The sequence below is a fragment of the Neomonachus schauinslandi genome, chromosome 6, assembly GCF_002201575.2.
Source record: "Neomonachus schauinslandi chromosome 6, ASM220157v2, whole genome shotgun sequence".
Classification (NCBI taxonomy): Eukaryota; Metazoa; Chordata; class Mammalia; order Carnivora; family Phocidae; genus Neomonachus; species Neomonachus schauinslandi.
The window spans coordinates 148,327,036-148,341,144 of NC_058408.1; the positions used below are offsets into that span (position 1 = coordinate 148,327,036).

At 44.2% G+C, this 14,109-nt stretch overlaps 1 protein-coding gene across 1 annotated transcript in view; it reads right to left on the bottom strand.

Moving 5' to 3' along the window:
* The window catches only part of ADAM12 (ADAM metallopeptidase domain 12), a 299,944-nt gene that overhangs the window by 8,510 nt on the left and 277,325 nt on the right, over window positions 1–14,109 (bottom strand). The window contains exons 20-21 of the mRNA XM_021703839.1: window positions 13,777–13,885; window positions 11,638–11,817 (exon numbers count right to left, since the gene is read on the bottom strand). Of these exons, the coding sequence (XP_021559514.1) occupies window positions 11,638–11,817; window positions 13,777–13,885 (289 nt within the window). The remainder of the gene's footprint in view (window positions 1–11,637; window positions 11,818–13,776; window positions 13,886–14,109) is intronic.

Genomic DNA, 14,109 nt, shown 5'->3' on the forward strand with positions numbered 1-14,109 from the left:
GTGGGGGGAGAGGGAGGAGAATGGGCAAAAAGGGGTGAAGGAGTGGCGGGTACAGGCTTCCAGTAATGGAGTGAATAAAGCATGGGGATGAAAGGCACAGCACACAGAATACAGTCAACGCTCTTGTAACGGCGGCGTATGGTACCAGCTGGGAGCGACGCTTGTGAGCCCAGCCTCACGTACGGAGCGGTCGGAGCCCTGGGTTGTGCACCCGAGACTAATGTCACATTCTGTGTCTGCTGTCCTTCAATAAAAAAAAAAAGTAAAACACAGGTGAATGTAAGTGCAAACTGTGTGAAGCCAATTGTAATTTGATACCATTTATGTAAATTGAAAAACACGGCATATTATATACTCATCGGATATATATCTATGTGAAGATATTGAAAAGGTTCTATAGAAAAATTAATACCAACCGTTAAAAGTGATTGTATCTGAGGTAGTCACAGTGACTTTGTCTGGACTGCTTTGTTTTTCCTTTTTTTTTTTCCCCAAAAGGAAACTGTGCATGTCACGTATCTGAGATTTAAATAGGCACATAGAAGAACATGGAGATAACAATGGGTTGTTTCTGTGTAGTGTAGTGTAAATGTGGTGAGTTCTAGATTATTTTCACTCCTGTGTGTTTTAAACATCTTAAGAACTCATGACAACAAAAAGGAAAATAATTTCAACCTTTGGGCCAAAGAAAAAAAACACAAGGGGAAGTGTAGGTGATTTTAAAAATATAAATATTGAGAACAGTACAAATCAGAACCAGTGAGCATGGATAATGCAGTGTTTGGAGGGAAATTCCTAGACTCCTGTGCTTATTTGATAATGTGTGCATAAAATAGTGAAGTATGAACAGAAATGAAGTAAGGGTCTAAGAAGTTAGAGAAATAAACCTAAGGATGAAGTGAAATGATAAAGGAGAAAAGAATACATTAGAAAAGTGAATAGCTATCACTTAGCAGAGACTCATTACACAGCAGGCTAATGACATTAGATATTTGCATGCAATGACCACGAAGCCCAGTGAGGCAGGTGCGCCGTCTGGCATGTGCTAGGGGGACTAAGGTGGCACTTCTGTGGCCGAAGGGCGGGGACCAGGAGGCCGCATCACATATAAGGCCCCCAGCCAGCTCCTGTGGGTGGGCTGGGGCTGCCGAGCAGCCAGAGAACGCTAAAAAAACACAGGCCCGGAAGGGACAAACCAGCATACAGACTCAAGAAACGGGGTTGAGGATTACTCAGGTGGCCTTCTAGAAAAAGGGAGTTGGATTCCTACTTCATTTTATACACCAACATCAATGGCAGATGGATCAAATATTTCAGTGTAAAAAAAAAGATCATGAAAGAATGAGACAAAAACTTTTGTATTCTTTGTGCAGGCAGGCCTTTTTTTTTTTCTTTTCTTTTTTTATTTATTTGAGACAGAGAGAATGAGAGACAGAGAGCACGAGAGGGAGGAGGGTCAGAGGGAGAAGTAGACCCCCTGCTGAGCAGGGAGCCCGATGCGGGACTCGATCCCGGGACTCCAGGATCATGACCTGAGCCGAAGGCAGTCGCTTAACCAGCTGAGCCACCCAGGCGCCCCAGGCAGGCCTTTCTAAAAGGACAATGAAATGGCAGAGGAGACAAAAAGATAGTTTATGGAAAAGGAAAAAAAACCCCACAAACGGATCTTAAACCTTTGAAAAGATGTTCTGCATCATTTATGGGAAGAGAAATGTAGATACCATTTATTTTTTTTTACCTATCATATGAACAAAGACAAGCAAACTCTGAACACCGTGTCGGTGGGAGAGTTGGGGAGTAGAAGTCAGCAGGACTCCTTTGCAGGCTGTTCCACCTAATCAGATCAGCTTTTGGACAGCCATCGTGGTCCTGGGACGTTACCCCACAGACATCCTCGGCACGGCCCCGAGGTCCCCGGGCAAGGACATACCTGTTTGATGCAGCAAATGACTGGAAACCACCCACGTGGCCCTCAGTAAGGGACAGGTTAAATAATTTATGGGATGGCTCCACAACGAAACACGAAGTAGCCAAAAGAACGAGGTGGACCCCCCGTATCACCGATTGGGCATAACCAGAGTGCCAGAGACTCCAGGGTGGGCTGCATTTGAGTTCCGAACAAGAATCCAAGAGGAAACAAGATTGCCAGCAAGCCGGCAGGTGCTTAAGGCGGGTGTTGGGCAGACGGTGTTTCATTGTACTCTTTTCTCCAATTTTGCATGTTCAAAAATTTCCAAATTTTCGATAATCTCTCTCTCCAGAGAGAGACAAAGTGGAAATGAGGCTTTAGCCTGTATTCCAAGTTGTAGTTTACAAAAGCCTAGGAACCATGCTTGCTTCTGGCAAAAGAAGCCTGGTGGCAGAGGTGGGAGGGAGACCAATTGTTTTCTAAGTAACCCTCTGTTCTGTTGGAATGTGTAATTATGGGCACACATGACCTATTACAAAACATAAAGGGTAAAATAGGCACCATTTTTTCATGTACAGCTTATGTGCCTCTCGTAACTTTCTAAACGAGTGGAAAACAAACACCCCTTAGAATACTGTTATCATTTGAATGGCTTCCCTCTGCAGTTACTTCTCTCCAGAGAGATACAGGTGCTTCCACAGGTAATAAGTGTTTTTAGAGACATCACACGGGTTTGTCACGTGAATAACTGGTATAGGATATAGAAACCAAAGAAATTTCAGTTAAGATTCCTGGAAGTCCTGGGCAGGTGGCAGGGAGAGGTCAGCAGGAGTCCAAGACCTTGGTAGCTACATTTCAGATTTACAGGAGGAAGGGACTCAAAGTTTTATGAACTCATGACTCATGGAGCATGGTGGCCCCAGGGGAATAATCGATACTGTGACAAGGCTTCTTTTTTACTACTTAAAATTCACATCCATTCAGCATATTCCCCTCACATCTATGTTCAAGGTACGACTGGACGTGGGTGTGCCTGGAGACGCGTGACCCGGTCTGTGCCTCCGGGCATGGGGCAGAACATGCATCAGGGTAACCCCGGGCCGAGGCAGCAGGTGAGCATGGAGGCTCATGGGAGGACTGCGGGAAAGGTCAGACAGGAGGCAGTCTTGGACAGCATCTGGGCAAAAGGAGAAAATTTGGAAGCAGCGAGCAGGCACGGGTGGGGGGCCGGCGGGTGGTGTTGGGTGGGGGACATTTTCCAGCACTTGTGCTCAACTATTAGCTTTTGGGTTGCCTGCCATAATGAAGGCTTTTAGAAAGATCAGGTTCGTCGTATTTCATCTCACCTCCTTGGGAGAACATCTTGACAAATGGATTTCCTTTTCTCATTACTCATTGGCATTTCTGATGAGAAAGGACCTAAATCATCAGATTTCCAGGCCCTGTGAGCACTGGTTTAAATACCGGACACCCACACAGGCCAGAAGGGTACAAGTCCTTATTCATTCGAATGCTGAGTTCATTCTGTTGAAGAGGACTTGGAGAGTCAGGGCTCAGCCTCCGAGTCCAAATTAATTTGTTTGGCTCACATCTATATCCTAAAGCATTTGGGAACGAGTAGCTATTGTTTTCCAATCACAGCCGGGGAGGTGGGGGAGTGGAATTGTTCAGCACCCCCTCTGTGGGGCTGGGGAGGGAGGGGAGTTTGGGGCTCCTTGAAACAGACCTTCCTCCCCCCCCGCCTCCCCAGGCCACTGAAGCAAAGTTGGGCCGCTCTGGAACCTTCTCTGTCAGCAGAGACTGTACAAGATGAGCTGGTCTCGTTTTACAAAACATGGTTTGTAGTATGTTCTGTAGACACAGACAAGGTGTTGATAGGGAGAAATGTCCTGTCAGAAACACGGAACCAAACCTCTCCACCTCTGCAGAAAATGCACGCAGCCTTCTTCGTATTCAAAATGCAGCTCCAGGACCGCTCTGGTTCCGAACAAGGCCTGGCTCCAGGAGAGATCAGTTAGGACAAGAACCGGAGCAGGCTTGCACATGTTGCAAGCAAAAGAAAAGAGAAATGTAGGATTCTCTTGTTACAGATGGAAGCCTCTACAGGATGCCAGAAGGTCCTGGTAGGTCTGTAGCAAAATGGGGGCAAAAATGAATTCAACATGGCTGAGATGGTCAGTGGTCTGAACTACGCTAACCATAACCGTCTTCAACCCGAACAGCTTCTGCCTCCCTCCTCTCTAGCCACCCATCTGTCGCAGGCTGCAGGCAGCAAACGTGGCTTTCCCACCTCTGGGAGCCTTCCTACACAAGCTGTTTGGCCTCACTGTGCCTTGTTTCATCCTCTGTAAAATGGGGCCAAGTGGGAACCATCAGCTCCCAGGCTCCGGGAGATGGTCAGAAATGCTTGGCTCAGGAATATCAGCCATGTAATTGGTGTTCAATAAATGTTTGCTATATTACAGCAATTTAAAATAGAAATAGAAAGCTCCTTATACCAGAACAATGAGTAAAATAACACATTCAGACACATACATGCACACAGAAATACACTTCTATACTATTTGGTTATAAGAATAAAAATAGAAATGAATCCTGTCATTGCCGTTTGGATGACATTTCTGCCGTGCGGACAAGCAGTGCCAGAAATAGGGCTGGCAAATATTCTCATGGGCCTACCAGCTCTTTCAGGAAAAGACTTTGATTCAGCAAAAATCAATCTTAAGAGGTGGATCCAATTGTCCTTTTTTGGTTCTTACTTTCCTAAAAAAGCTAATCTGACTGGAAAAACAATCTCAGCTAGTGAGTTCAGTATTATAATTCACTGATAAGAGTACATGGAGGAAAAGACTTCCTAGCATTTTCCAGGAAACTAAGGGCTTAAAAAAATAAACAAAGATGGCTCTAAGCCAAATACGCCCACACATCAGCATGTATCGTTCAAATGGCATTTTATGGAGCAGACCTCAAAATAAAATACAGATAAATGCTAAGAGAGTGACACTTACATGAAGTTTTCACTCTCTAGAAGAATGGCCCGGCTACGAATTGAAGGTGCCTCTTAGGCTCCCTTTAGAATCCTGGCACATTTCAGTTTGATAGCAGAAAATTGCATTTCAATCTGCTGCTACTTAACACAGCCCTCTCTAGACATAATTTTCTGTGAGCAGAAATCTCTTTTCTTTTTGGGCAGAATTATCTATTTCTTAGATGTGACATTGAACACATTTTTACTTAAACTTTAAGTGAATTCATTAAGCCAATTAATCAGAATAAACTACATAAAGGAATTCAGGTGGATATGTCCTAGCAATCTAATGAAAAATCCCAAGAGTCTGTCCCTATCTGGCCCTCTTCTCTTCTAGGCGCAAAAATATACACACTGGTGTTTAGCAGTTGAGAATATGAGTGGTCCTCATATCTTCCAGGGTCACACCTCATTGTTCAATTCAGGCTTAGTGGCTTGAGGCCCTCTCTTATGTGACAGGAAGATGCTCTGTGTCCAAACTCTTGTCAGTTTCCCCAAGTGGCGTCTGCATACAGGGCTGCTGCCGGCTCCTTCCCCGGACTCCTCCTCCCGCCTACGGTTCGGATCCTCTCCTGGTATCTCAGACCTGACTCTGCAGGGTGCTGTCCTCTTCCTGGGTATCAGCTTCTCTTTCCTTCTCCAGCCTACCTGGGACTGGCTCGAGGCCACTGTGGTGATGGTCTGCATGCTTCCCTGAAAGTTTGAGCATGTCATAGGGGACCAGCACACAGATGTTTCCCCTCCAGGGGTCCCTAGCTCACCCAGTGTTTCTAGGGCCTCCCTCCCTCCTGGAAGTCAGGTCAGTTGACTTCACGAACAAAGTCTGTGGTCAAGAAAGTGATCTTCTTGGATCAGTTCAAGATGGGTGAGATTATAGAGAGATGGTAGAAAGTTCATCGATGATGATGGAACAGTTCTCTGTCCTGAACATGGTGTTACATGAATCTGTACACAGAGGAAAACTGCAAAAAACCACACACACACACGCACGCACGCACGCACACACACACAAATGCAGTTTAGAAAAAGGTAAAACTGAGTAAGGTCTGTAGTCTAGTTAACAGTGTGTGCCAAATGTTAATTTCTTGGTTTTGGGATCATACTATGTCACCATTGGAGAGCTCAAGAAACTATGTACTATTTTTACAACTTCTTGTGAGTCTACAATCATTTCCAAATAAACGTTAAAAAAGCAAAAAAAAAAAAAAAAAGTGATCTTCTTGCTGGATTCTGTGTAGCTCTTCAACTGCCAGGTGCCCATCCCTCCTCTCCTGGGCCCTGGTGTCAGGCTGGAGCCTGCTGCCTCAAGTGGCTTCTTCCCAAGAAGATCCTTACAGACTTCTGCTCAAGACCCACACTTGCTAGGTGCTGCATCTTCTCCCCTTAGTACACATTATTCTATTTTTAAACAATGACCATAATGGTAGAAATGACCCTTTTTGGGGGGGGTGGGTACAAAGTTGAATGATTTTTAATACTCTTGTAGTCAGAGAAAAACAACATAGAATATCTTAAGAACAACCACTTCCAGAAGGGCTCTCAAAGCCTTCTGGGATCCATGCACAGATTTCCTTTCTTTCCTCTTCACTTCCTGCCAGACCCTGAGATGAACTACCCAGCAGCAGGACGCACAGAAAGAGGCACCTGGTGCTTCCAAAGTGTCCAAAGTGGCCTGAAAGAGGCAAACGTCTGCTGATTGGTCTGAACCTTGCCCCCCACGCCCCCAAGTGCGTGTTCCCTCAGACACAGTCGATGCCACACAGAGTGTGGCATTCTGTGATGCTCCCTGTTGACACAAGCACACAATTGTAGGTGGTCACACGCCTCTGTGACCCCCCGTCCTCCTTCCACTATCCTGTTCCTAAGCCCTCCTTCTGCCTCTCATGCTCTGGGGGAACTTGGGAGGAGTCAACTAACAGCCAGATGAACACACTGCATTAAGTTTCCTCTAAAGTAGTTGGCAGGATGAAAAGGAAACGAAAGTTTGTTTCCTTGATCGAGGCTGAGGAGTTAGGTTGAGAAGCTTGGGACATTTCATCGCGAAGGAAATGGCACCAGGAAGGGGACATCTGTGGACAAGAGAGGGACTGGATTCAAGCGTCCTCGATTTGTATAAATCAAATAGAACATTTGATGGAAAGATCAAATGTTTTCTATAAAGAACTAACTTTTAACCTTTCGATGTAAGGTATGTATCATGTCTACGATAACGTTTTCCTTCTGGAAGGTTTGGATGGTAAGTCTGGACGAATGAAGCACGGCTAGCCATGTAGCTGTGTGCTTGTCAGGTTGTGGGGGGCAGGGCATGGGGACTCGAAAGTGCACGATGTCCGTGGATTCAATCTATGCTGCCAAGTAAGAGCCACCTCCAAATATTCACCATACCTGCATGGAATTAATTTCAGTCCTCTATGTGCGATGGGAGAGAAAGCACGAGCCTAATCTGTATCATATGTCTCGGAAAAGCTCCAGACAGACACCAGCCTGGAGTGAGAAATGTGGATTTTTCAGTTCCTAATGTTTAAAGGGTAACATTTCCTTCGTTTCATAAAACAGAATGAAGGCCTTTTTTGGGGGCTGTTTTTGAAGGAAATCTTGAGGGAGTGACTTCTGTAGGCATTTGCTGTTGTCAGGAAAAAAAGATACTAGCAAGTGAAAATATTTTGCCTCAGATCCCATAGTCTGTTAAAGACAGTCCCAATTTGACATGGTGCATAGGCGAGTTGCTTAAAGAGAGACATCAGAAGCCCCAGCATGGGGGAATCCATGGGGAAGAGGATGGCAGGCTCTGCGGATATCTGAAATTTGCATGCAAAGTATTGAGTACTGGTGCATTTTCTGAGGTTCATAGCTTTCATCAGATTCTCGAGTAAGTCCATCACCCAGGAAAGTTTAGGACATGCCCACTGCCTTCCCCCATTGTAAATCCAAGACAGGTTAGAAAAACAATTGTAAAAGAACTCTCAACAGCCAGTAAAATAAACAGAAGAAACTAGAGGTAGATCTTGACTGATATTGAAATGGAAGGGGACTTTGCAAACACAAAGAAAATGGGAGAATTCACACAAAAGGTGAATAAATTTAATATGTAAAACTGGAATTCCTTTTATACCCCAAAATATCATAAATAAAATTAAAAGGTAAATTAGGGAAATGTTTACAATAAATTACTGGAAAAGGGTAAATGCTCTTAATAAGAAAATGAACTCTTACAAATTGGGAAGAACAACTCTCTCTCAAATAGAAAAACGTAGGCCAAAGGTAGGAACAATTCATAGAACAAATAACAGTTAACAGCAGCTATATGCTGGAGCTGGCTGGTACTAGCTCATGTTGGCCAATTCTCTACTCCTTGTTTAGTGACATTACATTGATAGCCTGAAATTGGCCATGGTGGGAGTTTTTACAGCAGAGAAATCACTGACGAATCAAGGCTTTTTTTGTTTTGTTTTGTGTTTTTGATGGCCAATTTAATGTTACACCATTGGTTAGTAGATATATAAAGAGCAGTTCAAGTGTACCATTAATCAGAGAAATAAAAAAAGAAATGAGCTCTGGACAAGATGGAATAAGCACTCTTCAACCTATACCTCCTGCAAATTACAACAAAAAAGTCTGGAGCAAATCCATGAAGCAACAGAGACTCTGAAAGTTGGAGAAAAATAAATGGACTGGCTGTGGACCTCAGAACTCAAGAGGCTTTCCAATAGTGAATTCTTATTTTTGTTTCTGCCATTTTTATATCTTGGCCTGTGCTCTGGAGAGGCTCCCAATCTGGAAATGCCAATGGCACCAGAGCCAAAGGAGGCCCAAAGAAAGCCTTCCGTCTGCAGCCAATAGATGGGGAACAGTGTGCCTCAATAAGGAGAAACATCTTGACCAAACCCAACCTTACTCCAGTTCCAGGTGGGTACCAGAAAAAGCCATCCCCTCCACCCCCAACTGGTCACCACATCCTGGAGATGGCAGATCCCTGCTTCCCAATCCTGCTTACAGTAACAGGCCACATCTCTTCCCTGGAACAGAGACTGTGGGCTGAACTTTTTGGTGGATTCCTCATCGCCACAGAGGCCAGAAGGAAATGGAACAACATTTTTTAAATGTTGAAAGAACAGTCAACCCAGAATTCTATATCCAGGGAAAATATCCTTCAGGAACAAAGGTGAAATAGACATCTTTGGATGAAGGAGAACCAAAAGAACTTGTCACCAGTGGACCTGCTTTAACAGAATAGCTAATGTTTCTCAGACAGAAAGGAAATGATAACAAAAAGAAACTCAGAATATCAGGAATGGAAGATGAGAAAGGGTGGATATGCGAGTAGATGTAGCAGACCACTCTTAAGTTTTAAGACTTGATTTTGAACACGTCTTGCTTCATGGTTGAAAGCAAAATTATAGCATCTAAAGTGGTTCTCAATGCACATAAAGGTATCACTTAAGACATCTATGTGATAAAGGGGGAAGAATAAAGAGATCTCAAAGGTGGTAATGTTTTTACATTCCACTTGAATTGATAACGTACTGATACTAGTAGACTGTGATAAATTATGTGCATACGGTGTAATCTTTAGAGCAGGAGTTTTTCAGTCACGTGATTTTGTCCACCTGGGGCACCTGGCAATGCTCGGAGACATGGTTCCATGTGCAACTGCCATCTAGTTGGTAGAAACCAAGATGCTGCTAAACATTCTACAATGCACAGGACAGTCCCATATAACAAGGCGTTATCCAGCCCCAAATGCTGACAATGCTGAGGTTGAGAAACCCTGCCCTATGGCAAACTATACAAAGACGTATCTCAAAACCACCACAGATTAATCAACAGGGAATTCCAAAAAATGTTCAACTAACCTATAGGAATTCAGGAAAGGGGAGCATAATAAACAAAAATCAGAGGGAACAAACAATATTAAAATGGTAGACAAATTCTAACACACAATTTTAATTGCATTAAAAGTAAATGATCTAAACACACCTATTAAAAGACAGTGATTGGCAGAATGGATAACCCAGCTACAAGTGGTCTCCGAGAAACTCATTTTCAATATGACGACACAGGTAAAGTAAGAGTAGAAAGGTGGGAAAAGACACACCTTACAAACACGAATCAAAAGAAAACTGAAATGGATATATGAGTACGAGATAAAGTATACTTCAGAACAAAGATAATTACCAGAACTAAAGAGGGCTAGGACATAATGATAAAACGGTCCATTCACCAAGAAAACACAACAATCTCAACTCTGTGTACCACAAACACCAGAGCTTCAAAATACATGAAGGAAAAACTGATGGACTGAAAAGAGACACAGTCATTGTTGAAAACATCAACATCCCCTTTGAGTAAGTGATGGAACTGCTAGACAGAAAAAATGAGATTTTTTAAAATATCAAATTGGCAAAGCTTTGAAATGGTAATACTTAAAGCTAGCAAAGTCATGAAGAGACAGATGCTCTGTAATAATGTGGAAACATAAATATACATAGGAGTCCTGAAAAAATATTTAATTTATATATTAAGAGGCTTAAAAGGGTTACAGCACTTTTCAACCGAATACTTTCACTTTTAGGAGTATCTCCTAAGGGAATAATTAAAGTGTTCCAAAATTTATCTGTCTAGACCTTCACAACAGAGCTATTTATAATAGCAGAAATTAGAGACGTCCATACTTGCCCACTAATTGGCAAGTGCTTAAAAATGTATTCTACATAGATATATAGTGCTATTGTTAAAGTGACATGTTTAAGAGTTTTTAGTGCTGTGGTAAATAGGAATGATTTTAAGGCAAAAAAGTAGTATATAAAGTAATGTGCATACAGAATAATCTAAATTATGTTAAAAATACACATGCAATTCTTAAATACAAAAATTACTAGAAGTGTGACCATGATAGCAGTGAAAAATTACCAGGGATTATTTCTCTGTGTTTTGCATGTGCTTATTTTTACTGCCTGCCCACCTTAAGTTTCTTATTGTGAAATGATGTCTTATTCATGGTCTAACAAATAGGAACTGTTAACTTCTGGAACAGCATAAAAATGAGATAGAGGATAGATACTGAGGATCCAATACTATGCCGCATCTGGTATGGAGACTCAATGGATGGTAAAATTCTTGTGAATAATTTTGAAAATGAAAAAAGGGTAAGAAAGTATGCCCACTAATATTCCTGAGGTGACCTTCCTTTTTTGTTTTTAAAGATTTTATTTATTTATTTGAGAGAGAGAGAGAGAGAGCACACAAGTGGGGGGAGTGGGAGAGGGAGAAGCAGGCTTCCCGCAGAGCAGGGAGCCCGATGCGGGGCTCGATCCCAGGACCCTGGGATCACAACCTGAGCTGAAGGCAGACGCTTCACCGACTGAGCCACCCAGGCGGCCCCTGAGGTGACCATTTTTATTGTCTGGGCCTCACTACTGGCTGTACCCCTGTCATTCTCAAGAGTATCATGGATTAGGTGGTAAGTTGGGCGGGTGCCCTGGCTATTCCGAATGCAAAAATATTCCTGATAAAACACACCTATCGTGACTATACATGGAGCACTGTACTAATGCTTTACTTGGCTTATCTCACTTAACCACCTGAGGAGCTGAATTATCTGCATTGTACGGAGGCCGCGGCAAGTGGACCAACTAGACGTCAGCAGGTGGCAGGGTCTGGACTTGAACGACATCCATCACATTAACTGCGGAGGGCATACCTGGGCCTGCCGGAGCGCAGGGTTGGCCGGCAGGGGTCTGGCGGGGACGAGGGGTGCGCGAGGAGCCTTCTGGAGGGGCGGGAGCACTCGCTGAGGGGAACCAGCCACAGGGGCATCATGAGCTTGGAGGGGCCCACTGATGTCAACGTTCTGACACGGGGGCCACCTCCTGGTATTGTCCTGCAGGGACAGAGCAAAAACCAGTGTTGTGGGTCCTGCCACTCCTCAAGGGGGTGGTGCTGACTCATCGTGCATTTCCACGAGCGGGAGTCTATCCTTACTTGTTTAAACTTCACAGCTGGAGCAGGAACACCCTTCCAACCCAATCTGGAATAGCGGGATTGGTTTCTATGGGAATTTTAAAAACTGGTTTAATTCATCAACAAATAGGCACAGGGCACCTGGGCAAGTGCCAAAGAGTATGATGACACAGACCAGATCTTAAGGAAAGGATGGAGGAGTTGTGAACTGAGGCGGAGGGTGATGCCCTCCAGGCTCAGTGAGAACCAAGGAAACCGCTGGCAAGGAGGATGGAGACTTCTGGAAGCCAGCCGAGATGAGGGGCCTGAGCCTGGAGGGTCACCTTATCTTAAGGAAAGGATGGAGGAGTTGTGAACTGAGGCGGAGGGTGATGCCCTCCAGGCTCAGTGAGAACCAAGGAAACCCTTGGCAAGGAGAATGGAGACTTCTGGAAGCCAGCCGAGATGAGGGGCCTGAGCCTGGAGGGTCACCTCCTACACGGTGCCCCTGCTTTTTGGGCAGGTCAGAACAGATGCCTCATGCCCCCGACCCTCCCTCTTTTCTTCCTTTCTCTCTTTCTAAAAACAGCTTTATTGAGGTTCCACGGACAGATGGCTAATTGCACATACTGAAACTGGACGGAGTGGAAAATTTTGACATGTGTCCACCAATGAAACCATCACAATAAGTAAGATAATGAACACATATCCACCGTCACCCTTCCCTCCCATTCCACTCCTCCTTGCCTCCCCTTCCTTGCAACTACAGATCTGCTTTTTGTCACTATAGTTTGCATTTTCTAGAATTACGTATAAATGGAATCATAGAGTATGGACTTTTTTTTTTTTGGTCTGGCTTCTTTTACTTGGCATAATTATCTTGAGATTCATCCATGATGTTGTATATATTAATAGTTCATTCTCTCTTATTGCTGAATAGCATTCCATTGTGTAAATATACCAAAGTTTGTTTATCCTTTTACCTGTTGATGGAAATTTGGGTCATTTCCCATTTTTTGGCTCTTCGAAATAAAGCTGCATTTTTGGCTCTCATAAATAAATCTAGCTGTTCTTGCATATAGCCCCACGTTTGGGGCTGAGAGGTGGTAAAGCTTATTAGGAATCCAATCCTCTATACTTTTTATATCAAGGGAGATAAAATAGTTTATGGTTTAGTAAATATGTGAATAGTCATTTTTAAAATCATTTGTCACTTCTTGATCCCAATACTGTCACTGTTACAAGTTGGACCCTTGTTGAATGAGTCCAATATTCAAAAATTCTCACGCATATAGCAGAAACACTTGATGAGGAAAACTAAATATTGGAGTGGACTCTGGTGATAATTGACGAGGAAGCAGGAAAGTTTAGAGCCAGGAGGGAGCCAGCAGGTACTTTGGGTTAAGGATCTGGCTCTTTGAAACCATAGGGTAGGGTAGACAGAGCTTCCGCAACCCAGAGCTGGAGCAAAAGGGACCCATGCATGGGCTCAGTGTAACTCTGAGAAATGCACTGGGAGATACAGGGCCAAAGAAGATGATCCAAAACTTGCTGGTGGCATCTGAAACCATAGGAGGGGCCCAGAGCCAGGAACCTGCTTGGGAGGCAGACCCAGTGGGCCTCCTGGGAATTTGGTCTGTCTGGGTGCTTGGAGGGATCATGGCCCACCACGTACCACATGCCACATCACACAGGGGACACTGCCCCAACTGGATTTAGTAGAGCTTCCATGGGGCAGAGTGGGCCTCCTTCCAGCCCCCGACCATCCTTCACAAAGTGGGTGGACTCTGCATTTCAGGGATCTATTCCTACTATGAACAACCTATTCCTACTCGAGCTCTTGTTGAAAAACCTGTGTTGCAATGAGCACACGAACTTCTCACATTTGTCGACAACTTACCTTCGACATATTGGAATGTGACGGCTTCCTCATCAGGCCTTTGCTGAGGTGGCTGAGGTGAGCCTGACCAGGGTGGGAGCCGCGGGATGGCCTCGAAGGGCGCACACACCTGCAACACAATCCCGTCACACGTAAACAAGCGCATTTCCCCTCTGGCTGACTTCACTTTTTCTGTTTTGTTCACAATCACGCTCAAAAAATAATTGACTTATTTTAACTCAATATGGTAAACATGCAAAGGAAAAATTATCTAACATTCTTATGGGATTAAAAATAAAAATTGATTCTCACCTCCCCCCCCCCCCCCCCCCCCCCCCCCCCCCCCCCCCCACC